General features: G+C 51.3%; 1 protein-coding gene across 1 annotated transcript; it reads left to right on the forward strand.

The window, feature by feature from the left end:
* Nucleotides 1-116: 116 nt before the first annotated feature.
* Nucleotides 117-16,645, forward strand: N7517_004311 (non-ribosomal peptide synthetase; the record flags this gene model as incomplete). Its single annotated transcript, XM_056722041.1, has 5 exons — nt 117-712; nt 777-12,628; nt 12,701-13,795; nt 13,858-14,866; nt 14,944-16,645. The coding sequence occupies 5 exons, from the start codon at nt 117-119 to the stop codon at nt 16,643-16,645; spliced, it is 16,254 nt and encodes a 5,417-aa protein (XP_056578291.1).
* Nucleotides 16,646-16,717: the final 72 nt, after the last annotated feature.

Below are 16,717 nucleotides of genomic sequence, written 5' to 3' on the forward strand. Positions count from 1 at the left end.
CCCCAGGTGGGGATGATTCCTACACTATCGCCTGATAACGAGAGACCGGAGATTAAGAGCTGTAAAAGCCTTGCCCTCCTGTTCTGCAACCAAAAGTATCTTAGTAAACCATCAGAATGGTTGCGACAAAGACAAACAAGGATACTCAGCTACCAATGCCGGATGCACCTGATGCTGCATCGCCCTCATCACAAGAGCTTGAGGAGATCTGGGCTAACAATACCGTTGTCCCAGAATCTATCACAGGCTGCGTTCATGACTTGATTACTGAGGTAGCGCAAAGACAACCAGATGCTCTCGCTGTTTGCGCATGGGACGGAGATTTTACCTATGCTCAACTATCTACCCTGAGCGATCATGTTGCTCATTATCTCTGTGAAATGGGCAATCCACCAAGCTCCCCGGTCACCCTTCTTTTCCCCAAGTCACGATGGACATGTGTCGCCATGTTGGGGATCATCAAAGCCGGATGCGCTGCTATTGCCCTTGATTCCACTCATCCAGATGCGAGACTTCGATCTATCATTAGGCATGCGCAGCCAAAAGCAATGATATGTTGCGCTACTACTCGGAACAGAGTATCTCTATTGTGCGATTCACCCATCCTTCAGCTCGACGATAGCCTGCTGGAGATTGCGGACACAATGAAACAGCAGACCCTGGATTTGCCTGTGGTATCATCCAAAGACATAGTCTATATATCTTTTACCTCGTAAGAGATCCAGGTCCCAATCACCCAGAGTAATAAGAATGCTAACCTTAGTACTCGAAACCAGCGGAACTACCGGGGAGCCCAAAGGAGCTTGCATTAGCCATGGCAATGTGAGAAGTGCTGTACATCACCAGGGTAAAGCTCTTGGCTTCTATCAAGAGTCGCGAGTCTTTGACTTTGCGCCTTACTCGTTTGACGTAGCCTGGAGCAATGTTCTTCATACGCTGTGCGCAGGTGGCTGTCTGTGCGTTGCCAACGAGCAAGATATGGTGAATAACCTATCTGCTGCTATCACGGCCTTTGCGGCTAGTCTGATCAATGTCACCCCCACTGTTCTGCGAACAATTAGTTCGGTCCCACCCACACTTCAAACTGTCCTTTTGAGTGGAGAAATGCCGTATCGAGAAAATGTGACTCAATGGGCTGGCCGTGTTCGTCTTCTCAATACGTACGGTCCCACCGAGTGTACCTGGAAATGTACCTTCTCGCGGCTCAACCGCTGCGAGGAAGAACGGCCGGATATTGGGAGGGGAATGGGATTCTGCCTTTGGATCGTCAGCGCCAACGATAGCAGCCAGCTTGTTCCTCCTGGTTCTCCGGGAGAACTGTACCTCGAGGGACCCATGGTTGGCCAAGGGTATCTTTTCAATCAAGAAAAGACGAGCGAAGCGTTTATCGACAACCCAGCGTGGCTTTTGTCTGGGAGTCCTGGTGTCCCAGGACGGCAAGGCCGCCTATACAGGACCGGAGACTTGGTCAAGACTCGATCGGATGGAAGCATCCTATTTTTAGGGCGGAAAGATGTCTCTCAATTAAAGATTAGAGGTCAACGCGTTGAAATTGGTGACGTGGAGCACCATGCGCGTGCATGTCTGAATGACAGACTGACGATCATTGCGGATACTGTGCTACCCCAAGGAAGCGATACTGCACTGCTTGCGCTATTTGTGCAGACCAAGAACCAGGATCTCAAGGCAGTGAAGAGCGCGATGAATAATCTTGTCCGTGATCTAGACGGTTTATTGCCAGCATTTATGCTCCCCAGCATTTATTTCCCCATTGAAGAGATACCGGTAGCTGCCACTGGCAAAGTCGACCGGCGACAACTGCGAGATCTGGCAGCTAGCTTGTCTTTAGAGCAGCTTCTTCAATTACAGTCGACCATTCTGCGAGTCTATGAATACCGCGACCCGTCAACTGTCAGGGAGAAGCAGGTTCGTGGGCTCTGGGCGCAGGTATTAAACATACCATCGACTGGAATTAGCGCCACAGATAGTTTCCTCCGCTTAGGTGGGGACTCAGTTGCAGCCATGCTGTTGGTTGCTGCAGCACGGGAGGCCAATCTATCTCTCACAGTGGCAGATGTGTTTAAGACTCCAGTGCTGAGTGATCTTGCCCTCATTATCAAGGAAGATTCTTTCTTTCCTGAAGCGGAAGGAATTACGCCATTTTCTTTGATGGACCATCCTTCAGATATTCAAATAATGCGCGAGGAGGCTGCTCAGCTCTGCAATGTTGAAGTGGCTCAAGTTGAGGATATATATCCGTGCACCGCACTCCAACAGGGCATGCTTTCTATCACAGCTCGAAGCGAGACCAATAACGTTGCACGGACAATATTTGAGCTTCCTAGCCACACAGATCTCTATCGGTTCGAAAAGGCATGGCTAAGCACTGTTCGGGAAGCATCAATCCTGCGAACATGGGTCATCGACCTGACTAGCAATGGTCTAGTTCAAGTTGTTGTCGACTCCCCCATCACGCTGGATCGATACGAGAATCTCACCGACTTCGTCAAATACTCCGCCCCAATGGGATTGGGGGTCCCTTTGTGTCGTGCTGGCCTGATTTCTGGAGCGACTCCCAGTCTTATCATGGAAATGCATCATTCAATATTCGATGGCTGGTCCACCAAATTGATATTGGATGCCATCGAAGCCAAATACCACGAGAAGATTACCCCCTCGGCCATACTACCCTTCCGGTCATTTGTGAAATATTCAAAGGGGATGGACAAGGAAATATCATCGCTGTATTGGAAGGCCTACCTGGACGGGGGCTCTGAAACGAAGATGTTCCCGTCTCCGGGGTATCGGCCAGGGGAAAAGCTTGACTTCAATCACAAAATCGCTGAAATTTCGTGGAGACACTCGGGAACCACACCATCATCAGTAGTTAGGGGTGCCTTGGCCCTGTTACTGGCCTCATACACAAATTCCAACGATATCAGATATGGTGCCACCATCAGCGGGCGACAAGCCAACGTGGCCGGGATCGAACGAATCGCCGGTCCCACAATCGCGACTGTACCAGTCCGCGCGAGATTTGACTGGAATCAAACAGTCGAGAGCTGGCTTGAACAGGTTCAGACACAGACAGTGGAGGCCACCGAGCACGAGCAGCTAGGGCTGCAACAGATTGCTGGGTTGATTGAGGAAGCCAACCTTTTCCAACTCCTCCTGGTGGTCCAGCCGGCTCAGCAAGACCACGAGGTCGACGGTCTTTTCAGCAAGGCGAGTAGTGTTATTAGCAACACTGATCAACCTGGCAGTTTGAAAATCGTGTGCAAGGATGGAGAAGCCGATACTGTGGGCATGTACAACCCATATGCGATGATGATTATCTGCCAACTGCACGACTCTGGAGTTGAACTGAAGATCAACTTTGACTCTGGCGCCATTTCAGCCAAACAGGTCGAGCGAATGTCGATACAATTTGAACATTTGCTGCGACAGCTATGCTCGGAGGAGTGTACTCGGATGAGCCTGCGGGATATCACTGCTCTCACCAAGGACGACTTGGCTGACATTTGGACATGGAACGCAGTGCAGCCGGAGCCCAAGTTTGAATCTATCACCGATGGCTTTCGTCAGCAAAGTGATGTGAAGCCAGAGGCAGTTGTGATATCCGCGTGGGACCAGCATTTAACAGCCCAAGAGGTGCAGGCTTGGTCTATAACGCTTGCTGATCGACTTATTCATGAAGGTGTACTTCCTGGGTCTATCGTCATTCTGGCCTTTGAAAAAAGCGCGTGGCAACCAGTGATGATGCTTGCAGCTCTCAGGGTTGGTGCAATTGTTTTGCCGATGTCTGTACCTGTTTCCAAAACTCGAGCCCTGCAAATTGTTGAGAACTTGCAGCCCCAGATTGTTGTTACCTCCACGTCGTCTAATTTATGTCCATTCCACGAGGTGGTCCCAGTCCTCAGTATCACTGGCCTCCTCACTCCGGAGAGGAAAGGGTCCGATATTGCTGTCAAATATTCACCACACTGCCACCTGCCCAGTGATCCTGCTCTTCTTCTATTTACATCAGGGTCTACAGGAACACCAAAGGCCATTGCGTGGAGTCACAGCGCCTTATCAACCAACATTCAAGCTGCAATCGTGGCATTTGAATTGAACGATACGAGCCGAGTCTTCCAGTTTGCCGGTTACGATTTTGATGTGAGCACAGTAGAGACTTGCGCTGCTTTGCTTAGTGGAGCTTGTCTGTGTATCCCATCCGAGACGGACCGAAAAGATCGACTGACTGACGCAATCAACGGCTACCACGCCAACTGGATGTGTCTGACGCCATCTGTGTCAGAGACCATAGCCCCGGGTGATTTGCCATCTATGCAAACAGTGGTATTTGCGGGCGAGAAGCTCGAGTACAAGACTGCTATTCGATGGTTAGACACACAAAAAACGGTTCATAACTGGTACGGACCAGCGGAAGCCTCGGTGGCTACTTCGTGCCTTGTAAGTCACGGCAGTTGGCGTCCAGGTATGATAGGGAAAGGTCGCGCCGGGTTAGCGTGGCTTGTCGATCCGAAAGATCCAAACCTACTGGCTCCAGTAGGAGCTGTGGCCGAGTTGTGCATGGAAGGCTCTATGCTGGCTCAATATGCTGGAGTCAATAGCACCGTGTTGAACAAAGAGGGTTTTAATTCCCCATCGTGGCTGCAAGATGGCCACTGGAAGACCTCTGGTCGACCAGGTCCAGTCTATCGTACCGGGGATCTGGTTACGTACGACTCGGATGGTAATATCATCTATCTTGGGCGTCTCCAGGATTCCCAGCGAAAGATCCGAGGCCAGCGGATTGACCTGGGAGAGATAGAGCGGTGCATTCAAGACTTCTTGATTGGCATAGTGGACACAATGCTTGTCGCAGAGATATTTTCTCCGGCTTGCGGTGACAACGATACTTTGGCCCTCTTCGTTAGTCCTGCTGATGCCGTTGGCCGTGCAGATCCCAAAGCATATCTGCAAAGTGCGTGGCCGGCCAATGATCTGGAGAACCATCTTGCTAGTATCCTCCCATCTTATATGATCCCCAGGATCTACATACCGCTCAGTGAACTCCCTATCGGTCCGACAGGAAAGACGGATAGGCGACGATTGCGAGAGATTGGAGGTTCCCTCACGTTGGCGCAGCTGGCAGAAATGCAACCAACCCGAAAGGAAGCCCGGAAGGTGGCTACGGAAAGCGAGAGACTATTGCAGCAAATGTGGGCTCATGTGTTGGGGGTTGAGCCAGATGTTATCTATGCGACCGACCACTTCCTTCGCTTGGGGGGAGACTCGATCAGCGCCATGCGCCTTGTTGGAATGGCACGTAGTCAGGGCTTTGCCCTCACTGTTGCAGATGTGTTCGATTTCTCCGAATTAGAAAAGATGGTCGAGAAAATGGTCCAGAGTGAAAGCCAGTCGGATATGCAAGACATTCCCGCATTCTCCCTTTTACCTCTTGGGGTGGACGAGTCACAATGCCGATCATATGTTGCTCACATCTGTTCGGTCTCGCAAGATCAAGTGCTTGATGTCTACCCTTGTACGGCACTTCAAGAGGGATTGCTGGCGCTTGGAGCTAGAAGACAGGGACAATATATATCTCGCAGTGTATTACCACTTCAAAGCGATATCAATCCAGACCGACTCAAAAATGCCTGGGAAAAAACAATCGCTAAATTGTCTATCATGCGAACCCGAATTGTGGATCTCCCCGGCAAAGGTCTTGTGCAGGTCGTTCTCAATGACACGCCCTGGAGGTCTGGTGAAAACATCCAGCAGTACTTGCATGAGGATGAGACAGAGCCGATGGGCCTAGGAACCCAGCTGTGTCGTGCGGCCATCATCGATCGCACGTTCATATTTACCATCTCGCACTGCTTATATGATGGCAGCTCACTGCCCATGATTCTCGAAGAACTCCAAGCACAATACTACGATCAGCCTGGGAGGACAGTCACTGCAGTTGAGCATTTTATTCGCCATTTGAGCCAGATAAATACTCAGGAATCGGACGACTTTTGGAGGGCCCAGCTGTCTCGCGCTGAGTTCCGCGCATTCCCCGCTCTGCCATCTACAACATATGAGCCACAGGCTAGTGACTTTATGGAGCATCCAGTTGCTCTACATTGGCCTTCCAAGGGAGCAACCCCATCCACAATCCTCCGTGCGGCGTGGGCGGTCCTCGCATCACAGTATGTGGCATCCAACGATGTCATCTTTGGGGTGACAGTGAGTGGACGACAGGCAAATATAAACGGCATGGAAAACTGTGTGGCGCCAACTATTGCAACAGTTCCGATTGCCGTATCAATTGATTGGGAGAATACGGTCGAGACATTCCTCCAAGGCCTCCAAAGACAGGGACTGGATATCATGTCTTATGAGCAATACGGCTTGCCGAATATTCAACGAGCCAACGGAGACCGTAATGCCGGGTTGTTCCAGACTTTGCTGGTAGTCCAGCCAATAGCTACAGGGAACAGCCTGCATGAAGATAGCCGATTGTTCAAGGCACGCAGCTTCGCCTCCAGTTTGAGCACCATGGGAATCGACCCATTCAACGTCTACGGGTTAATGGTCATCTTTCAACTTACGACCTCGGGGGTTAACATCCAAATGAGCTTTGACCCAAGAATTATTGACAAGCGGCAGGTTAAGCGGATTGTCTACCAACTGGAGACAGTCATCCGCCAGTTATGTACAAAATCCCCCGATAGGACTACACTCAACACCATCCAGACAGCCAGTGAGCTCGACCTGGAGCGCTTCTGGGCCCAGAATGCAGAACTGCCTCCGGACCCAACCATGTTTGTACACGACAAGATTACTTTATGTGCCAAAACGGACCCCGAGGCTATTGCCATTGATGCATGGGACGGTCAGTTCACATACAGCGAGCTGGACCAGCTCTCTACCGTTGTCGCGCGCAAGCTAATTCTGCATCTGGGCGTCAAGAAAGGGTCCGTTGTGCCGTTGTGCTTTGTCAAGTCTCGATACATGCCATTGGCCCAGGTTGCCGTCTGGAAAGCCGGTGCAATAACCTTGTTACAATCAGCAGACATGCCAGAGCAGAGAATGAGCCGTACTTTCCAGCATCTTAGTGTAGAGGTTGCCCTAGCTTCACCTGAGCGCTTGGCAACGGTCTCGAAATATGCTCGCTGTATTACCATGGAGCAAATTCTGGAGACTCCATTGGAAGAAAATATCATGCCGCTACCCGTCCTTGAGATGGATAACCCGGCCTCAGTTTTGGTATCCTCTGGTAGCACCGGCGAACCGAAACATGTTCTCTGGAGTCACCGAGCTCTGGCCGCAAACGCAGAGGAACCGACCCTGCGTTTGTCGGTAGCCTCCTCTTCTCGCATGTTCCAATTCTCATCGTATGATTTCGATGTCGCCACCCTGGAAACAATCATTGGGCTGACTCATGCCGCTTGTCTCTGTATTCCATCAGAAGCCCAACGCCTCGATGGTATCGCGGTTGCAATTAATCAATACAGGGCGAACTGGGCATTTATCACCCCGTCCACCGCCCGATTGCTGCGTCCACAAGATGTACCGGGGCTTTCTACTATTGTGATGGGGGGTGAGAATATGTTGCAAGCCGACGTCGAAAGGTGGAAAGACCACTGTGCTGTCCGCAATTGGTACGGGCCTGCTGAATTCCCTGCAGTAACCGTCTACCCGGCCGATGAGCCCAATTGGTCCAGCAGTGTGATTGCACGCATTGACTTGTTCCGTTGCTGGCTTGTAGATCCGCAAAACCGCCACAGACTTGTCCCATATGGTGCGGTCGGCGAGATCGTGGTACAGGGGCCTGCACTCGCCAGTGGCTATGTCGGAAATGCATCTCTCACAGACAAGCACTTCTACCAAAATCCCACATTCCTCTCTCAAGGTCTCGGGACTGCCCACGCAGGAAAGCACGGTCGTGTGTATCGAACAGGGGATTTGGCTCGATATGACTCCGATGGCTATCTTATCTTCTTAGGCCGCAAGGATGAACAGATCAAAGTTCTTGGTCAGCTTGTGATACCCAAGGAGGTCGAAACCCAAATTCAACAATTTCTCGATGGACCAGGCGAGCACACTGAGGTTATCGTCGATACCATCTCACCCCCAGGTGGAGGCGGGGTGATCCTCGTGGGGTTCATCGTAACCCAAGATGATATCGACCAATTAACCGCCGGACTCAGCCAGAAGCTTCAGATGGTTCTTCCTCGGTATGCAGTTCCATCGTGGTATATCGCGCTTGCGGGTATCCCTTTGACTACAAACGGGAAACGAGATCGAAGGCGGCTGCTTGAAATTGCTGCATCGTGCACTCCATCCAGCCAAGGATCCACGGGACGACTACCAGTCACGACGGCTGAAATCACGTTAGCGAGGTTGTGGGCCCTTACTTTAGGAATGGAGCCAGAGACGATATCGGCCACCGACAGCTTCCTACAGGTCGGCAACTCCATTGATGCCATGCGATTGGTAGGTACCGCTCGCCAACATGGCCTGTTGCTCACTGTTGCTGGGGTGATGGAATTCCCAATTTTAGAAGAAATGGCCAGCCTGCTGCGGAACCTCGAAGATGCACCAGATGACAGCATCGAGGCTTTTGCACTATTGGATACTGGCCGAGACCAGAACCTCGCCCTCCACCATGCAGCATCCGCTTGTACTGTCAACGAGGCCGACATTGAGGATATATTCCCCTGTACCTCTCTCCAGACAGGTCTGCTAGCTTTAACAATCAAGTCTCACGGGGATTACACCGGCTGGAACGTGCAGGAGCTAGGCTCTTCGATAGATGTCCACCGCTTTGAACACGCTTGGGAAGAGCTGGTGCGCATAGTGCCTATCCTCCGCACACGAATCGTCGATCTTCCTGGACAGGGATTTGTGCAAGTTGTAATCCGAGAGAAGGCTACTTGGAGCAAGGCTGGGAGCGTGGAGGAATACCTGAGCCAGGATCGTCAGTATCCCATGGGGCTGGGTACCCGTCTCATGCGGTGTGGGCTGTTTTCATACAAGTCAACTGATGAACCGCCTGGTGTCTCAGGCCCTGTGCGCTGGTCCTTTGCATTGACCATGCATCATTCGATATATGATGGGCCGACTTCAGCAATGATAATGGGCACGCTGAAGAGCCTTTACCATGGGGAAACGCCTCTTCGACTATGTCCCTTCCAGGCTTTCGTCAAGTACATCTGCAATCAGAACAAGGAAGCCGGAGCCAATTTTTGGAAGACACAATTTGAAGGCTGTGAAGCCTCGCAGTTTCCACTACTTCCCTCGGCTAGTTATCAACCAAGAACCGATTCTACTCAAACCGTTCTAATCGACAATGTTAAATGGCGAACAGACGGTTTCACTCCTTCTACCATCATCCGCGGAGCATTTAGCCTCGTATGCGGCCAATATGCGATCTCGTCCGATGTGGTATTCGGCACGGTGGTGATGGGGCGCAAAGCCCCCATCGAGGGCACCGAGAGGATTCCAGGTCCAACCATTGCCACAGTTCCTGTGCGTGTGCAGATCAAAAGGGATGCCACTATTCCACAATTTCTTCAATCTATTCAGGACCAAGAGCGAGAGATGGTCCCTCATGAGCAAACAGGATTGTCCAACATCCGGCAAGTCAGCACTCCGGCAGAAGAGGCATGTCGCTTCCAGACCTTGCTCGTGATCCAACCACCCGAGCAGGCTATGGACGATACTGGCTTATTTGTCTTCCGGTCTGCCGAACAAGATGAAGCCACCAGATACCATAGCTTTAGCTCGTATGCACTATCGGTAGTGTGCAACCTGGAGTCAGGTAGGTTGAAGGTCGAATTTTGCTATGACTCCACCATTGTCCAGTCAGAAACCATTCAAACCATGGCAGCGCACCTGGATCAGGCTGTTCAAATCATGTGCAAGCAGCAGTTACCCCACACCACGCTGGGGGGTGTAAACATGATGACGCAGTCTCATCTAAATGACATCTGGACCTGGAACGCGAAATTGCCTGCCGTTATAGACCGATGCATGCATGATCTCATCAAGAAAGTTGTGCAAATCCAGCCTGACACAGTGGCCATCTCTGCGTGGGATGGTAGTTTGACATATTCTGAGTTAGACCGACTGTCAACCAGGCTTGCAACCCAATTGGTCGACATGGGTGTCAAAAGGAATATGATTGTGCCGCTTTGCTTTGAGAAAAGCCTGTACGCCATGCTCGCCGTTCTTGGAGTCATGAAAGCTGGCGGCGCCACTCTTCTCCTAGATCCATCATTACCAGATTCTCGCCTTGATGGTATATTGCAGCAGGTAGATCCCACTGTTATGTTGTCTTCAATCTCACAGCAACAGCGCTGTTCCCGATGGGTGGCTCACCCAGTGGCCTTGGGGAAGCAATCCTCCCTTCTCGAAACCGAGAGGTTCAATGGGACCGCGGAAAGTCACGATCTCCCGGTTGTATCTCCAGATGATCTTCTGTACACCGTGTTTACGAGTGGTAGCACCGGAACCCCCAAAGGATGCCTCATGCATCATCAACAATTCGCCAGTGCTGTCGTCCACCAGCAAGCCACGCTTGAAATGAATTCAACGACACGCTTATATGATTTCTCCTCCTACTCTTTTGATGCAGTCTACTGGTGCCTCTTTCATGTATGGAACGCCGGAGGCACTTTATGTATCCCCAGCGAGGAAGAACGGAAAAGCGATCTGACGGAGAGCGTGCGACGATTTGAAGCTACGCACATATTCTTAACTCCCTCGACTGCGCGATGGATAGACCCCCAACGTACTCCTACCCTGCGCTATCTCTTTCTCGGCGGTGAGGCGGTCTTGCCAGAGGATCTCTCTCGATGGCCTCCACATGTCAACACATTTGAGGTGTATGGACCTTCAGAATGCTCTGCTATTACCCTCTATCATCGAGTTCCCAAGCCTACAGCTGCTGCTATGCACTCTATCGGGAAAGGCATTGGCGTTCTGACCTGGGTGGTGGACCCAAAGGACCAAGACCGACTGGCACCACTTGGAACGGTTGGTGAGCTGTGCCTCGAGGGACCTCTGGTTGGACAGGGCTACTTCCAAAATGAAGAGAAAACGGCGGCCGCCTTCATCGAGGACCCATACTGGCTAGGTCAAGGCTCCCCTGATGGAACAGTGCCGGGGCGGCGGGGTCGGATGTATAAGACAGGTGACCTTGTCAAATATCATCCACTCACTGGAAATCTCGCGTTCGTGGGCCGAAAGGATACACAGGTCAAGCTGCGAGGTCAACGCATCGAGCTTGCAGATGTTGAGCATCATGTCATGCAATGCCTAATGGATCGATCTTCGTCAGGTGCTGCGCCAACAGCAGTTGCAGAAGTTATAGAGCCAATAGCAACAGGTCGGCCGATGCTCGCCGTTTTTATCGACTGTAATCAAGCACAGTTGTCCGACTTATTGCCCCATCTTGAAGCTGAGTTGCCGAGCCGGGTTCCGTCCTACATGGTACCTGCAACTTATATTGCAACCCCATCTATGCCGATGGCAGCGAGTGGCAAGACAGACAGACGCCGGTTGCGCGAGATGGGTTCCAGTTTGACCCTGGAGCTCTTGTCACCAAGCGATGGCCCTACGGCTACGTTGGCCCCCACCACAGCCTCCGAGTGCCACCTGCAAGCTTTATGGGTTGAAGTTCTCGATATATCCGCCGAGAAGATTGGGGCCGAAAGCAGCTTCGTTCGTCTGGGTGGTGACTCCATTTCGGCGATGCGGCTAGCATCTTTGGCTCGTAGGCGGGGGCTGAAGTTGTCAGTTCATAGTATTCTCACCACGCCTCGGTTGTCGGAGATGGCACAAGCAATGTCTGCCTTGATTGCGATAGACGCCAACGAGATGGAAGTCATCAACCCATTCTCTCTCCTAAAGGATCCCTCAGAACAACATGTTATCTTGGACGACTTCGCGAGCCAATGCGACATCCAAGTTAGCCAAGTTGAGGACATCTTCCCTTGTACGGGTGTCCAAAAGTCGCTCCTCTCCATGACCGCCAAGCGCGCCAACTCGTATGTCGCTCGACTCTTGCTCAAGCTGAGGAAGGATGTCGATGAGTCACGTCTCATGAATGCATGGGAAATGGTGAGTAGGGCTTCTGCTCCCATTCTTCGCTCACGTATTGTGGACTCTCCAACGGAGGGGCTCATACAAGGTATAGTGGATGAATCGCTGCACTGGGACATCACTCAATCGCTGCAGCAATATCTCCAAAAATATCAAAACAGGCCCATGGGTCTAGCCACGCCGCTGACTCGGCTTGTAATTGTGGAAGATGAACGCAACCAGGAGCGATATTGTCTGCTAACCCAGCATCATGCGATATATGATGGCTACTCATTAAATCTTCTCGTGGACGAGGTGTCTAAGGCGTATGATGGCCCCCTTGATGGCCATATCCCAGTGGCATCATTCCAAGCTTTCATCAAGCATGTCATGGCGGTCGATGCTGAGAAGGCAAAGGACTTTTGGTGTCGTGAATTTGCGGATTTCGAGGCAATCCCCTTCCCAGCATTGCCCCATGGGGATCATCAACCTAAAGCAGATAGTACGGTACGACGCAGTCTGGAGGGATTTCAGTGGCCACGGCGAGATGTCACTCCATCAACCAGTATGTTCATGTTGTTCGCTTACATTGCACTACTATTTTTCGTAAGAGTTGCTGACATATTTACTATCGCAGTCATTCGTGCCTCGTGGGCCATTCTCACTGCGCGGTACATGGACTCGGACGATGTGGTCTTCGGCGCCATGGTTACGGGCCGACAAGCTCCTGTCCAAGGTTTGGATCGCATGATCGCTCCTCTTATAAATGCTGTTCCTATTCGAGTCAAACTTGACTTCCAAGAATCGGTCGATAGTCTGCTCGCTCACATCCAGAAGCAGTCCATCGACATGATTGCCTACGAACAGACTGAGCTCCTCACAATTCGGCGCATTGACAAAAACACCGATCGAGGGAGCCGATTCAATACTCTTCTCGTTGTTCAGCCGGCAAGTCAAGGCCAATCTGTCGATCACCCTCATGGTCCCTACGAGAATCCCAGGGAGCTTGTCTCCGCAACTCAGGATCTCGATGACTCCAACCCAAATGCTATCATGATCATGTGTCAACTTACGAAGACGAATGGTTTGCAGCTTGAGTTTAGCTTTGATTCTAGAGTGGTAGACACATTGCAGATGGAACGAATTGCCTCTCAATTTGAGCACGTCTTACGTCAAGTATGTACGGCCACGAGGCAGCCTGTCGATCACATTCAGACCCTCAGTGGTGCTGATCTAGCAGAGCTGTGGGACTGGAACTCGTCTGTTCCACCAGCCATCGCTGAATGCGTGCACAGCTTGATTACTAAAACTGCTCAAAATTATGGGGACCAGCCGGCCATATGCGCCTGGGACGGCCATTTATCGTATTTTGAGCTGGATCAACTTTCTAACCGGTTGGCCTCACACTTGGTAGCCTTTGGTGTTGGTCCTGGTACCATCATTCCACTTTGCTTTGAGAAGTCCATGTGGCATCCAGTCGCAGCTCTTGGGGTGATGAAGTCAGGTGCTGCGTGCCTCTCAATGGACTCAACTCAACCAGAATCCCGACTGCAGTCCATTGTCAAACAAGTCAATCCCCGGGTTGTCCTCGCATCGGCCAAAACTGCCAGATTGGCAGGTCATCTATCTGATGCTGAGATCATGATTATTGACCAAGATTACCTGGATTTAGTGGCTAAAGATATTCTCACCCAGCCTTTGCCCGCAGTTCACCCGTCCAATGTTTTATACGGTGGGTCTCTATTCGATTTTCTTTCCTTTCTCCAATCACCGTACTAACTTCTTCAATATCAGTGGTATTCACCAGCGGCTCCACAGGAACACCGAAAGGCGTTGTGACTACACATCAGAATTTTGCCTCTGCTGCAACGCATCAGGCAGATATGCTGCGTATTCAACCGGGCACGCGCGTATTTGACTTTGTCTCATATAGCTTTGATGTATCATGGTCCAATACCCTTCAGACATTAATCCGCGGAGGCTGTCTCTGTATTCCTGACGAGTTGGAGCGTCGAAATGACATTTCGGGGGCCTTCAATCGCATGAATTGCGACTATTCGTACTTCACCCCCTCGGTGGTGCGATCCTTGGAGCCATCAAGCCTGCCAGGACTCAAAACCTTGGCCATGGGGGGTGAGCCCATTCCCACCACTGAGATAGCTCGGTGGAAGCAGGCTGAGGCCATCATTGGAATCTACGGCCCGGCTGAGTGTGCACAGGCCCTCACCTTTACACTTCTCTACCCTCATGGGCGCAACAATCATGTAGGGTACTCATATGGGGCCCGGACATGGCTCGTGCAACCAGGCTGTCCCGATCGTCTGGCCCCGATTGGCGCAGTGGGAGAGCTTCTCATTGAGGGTCCGACGGTCAGTCGAGGGTATTTTAACGACTCTGAAAAGACGGCCACTGCATACATCAAGAATCCACCCTGGTTGCTCCAAGGTGCACCAAGCCTTCCAGGCCGCCAGGCCACCCTATACAAGACGGGTGACCTACTTCGATACAACTCAGATGGGTCGCTAGATTTCCTCGGCCGTAAGGACGGTATGGTCAAGCTGCGAGGCCAACGAATTGAGCTGGCTGAAGTAGAATACCATATCCGCTCAAACCTGCGCCACCCTGATCTATTTTATGGCCTGGCGGCAGAGATTATTACCCCTAATAACAGCAGTCCTATTCTTGCCGTCTTTGTTGCCCTCTCCCCCACTGGAGAGGAACAGTCCGAGGAAGACACTTTGTCGAAACTGACGCGTTTTGTTGACGGCTTGGAGGACAGGCTTTCCAGCTGTCTACCGCAATAGTATGTATTCCCTGATCTAACCCCACTTTTCCAGTCCTCGACAAGTACGACTGATACTAATCTTCCTTCTTTCCTAGCATGATCCCTGGCGCCTACATCCCCATTGAAAGGATTCCAATGACTACCACAGATAAAACAGATAGAAGGGCTTTACGGCAGTTGGGAGCTGTTCAGACTTTGGAGAACCTGGCAAAACTGCAGTCCCACGGGAAGACCCATCGCGCGCCGACCACGGTCATGGAACAGAAACTGCAAGCACTATGGTCGGTGGTTCTTGGAATGGATGCGAACATCATCAATGCCGACAGCAATTTCCTCAGAATTGGCGGAGAGTCCATCGCAGCAATGCGACTAGTGGCAGCGGCACGGAATGAGAAGCTCTCGCTCACAGTCGCGGATATTTTCAACGCCCCGCGGCTCTCTCAACTCGCCCTTTTAGTTCAACAAACCACAATGGAGGACTCTCTGCCATTGTCGCGACCCTTCGCTTTGCTCGAGACGAATGATCCAAAGCCCTTCCTCGCTCACTTTGTCGATCCTCTCCTCGACCCTGGGGCTGGGGCTGTTCTTGATGTGCTTCCTTGCACCGACTTCCAAACATGTGCTATATTGGATGCTTTCCAAGACCCACCCAGCCGATTGCCACATTGGATATTTGACCTTCCAGCAAATGTCGACTTCTCACGGTTAGAGTGGTCATGCCGCAGGCTAGTAGACCACCACGACATCCTTCGTACTGTGTTCATTCAAACGCACGGTCGATTCTGGCAGGTTTTGCTCGAACATCTGAATCCCGCGTACGACAACTTCCAGGCAAATCATGACGATGATATTACAGCCTTCGTTGATTCCATTTGTGAGCTGGATCGAAAAAGGATTCGAACCTTTGGCTCTTCCTTCATTCGATTCATGGCAATACGGAGTCACTCTGGGCAGCACCGACTCATTTTCCGGATCTCGCACGCCCAGTTTGACGGTTTTAGCTGGGATACGGTCCTCCGCAGTCTCTCTTCACTCTACTGCGGCGATACTCTCCCTGATGAACCGAAGTTTCCCCAGTATATTACCTATAGGGAGGATGAGAAGGCAAACGCCTTCGCCTACTGGTCCTCGCGACTGGAACACGCTCAAAATCCCAACTGGACTGGTGTAGATTACTCCAACCGTGTTTACACTACCACGGACCGGCTGACAGTGAAAGCGACAATCCCAATGCCCGAAGGCCGGTTGTTTGAGGGGATGTCGCCCGCGACGTTATTCCATGCCGCGTGTGCTATGACATTGTCCCGCCAGTACCAACAAGCTCATGTTGTCTTTGGTCGTCTAGTCACTGGCCGGTCGATGCTACCGAGCAGTCTGCAAAATGTGGTTGGTCCATCTATGACCGAGATCCCTATCAGCGTGCACATTGAATCCCATGCTACTCTTTCGAGCATTGCATTGCAATTGCAGCGTCAGATCATTGAGGATTCTCGATACGAAACCGCCGGGATGGAAGAAATTATCCGGAACTGTACTGACTGGCCTGATGACACAAAGGACTTTGGCTGGAGGACCTCTTTCCAGCAAGAAGATGATCGTAATTTTACTTTCCTTGGGACAGAAAGTCGGATATCCTTCTACGATGCGGATCTTCTGCCTCGAAACCGACCGGAGATATATGCTACCCCACGGGATGGGAAGCTGGATCTTGAATTTGAGGGCAATCGCCAGTTGATCAGTGAGAATGACGTTCAACGCTTCATTCAAGATCTGGAAACAATTTTGAGTGACATTTGATCTGTGACTCGAGAACAGCCCTTTGTTTTGTTATATTCCAAGTTTCAATATCAAATTCAGAAGATGTCTGAA

The sequence above is a fragment of the Penicillium concentricum genome (assembly GCF_028827145.1).
Source record: "Penicillium concentricum strain IBT 3081 chromosome Unknown utg000002l_segment0_segment0, whole genome shotgun sequence".
In the NCBI taxonomy this organism is placed as follows: Eukaryota; Fungi; Ascomycota; class Eurotiomycetes; order Eurotiales; family Aspergillaceae; genus Penicillium; species Penicillium concentricum.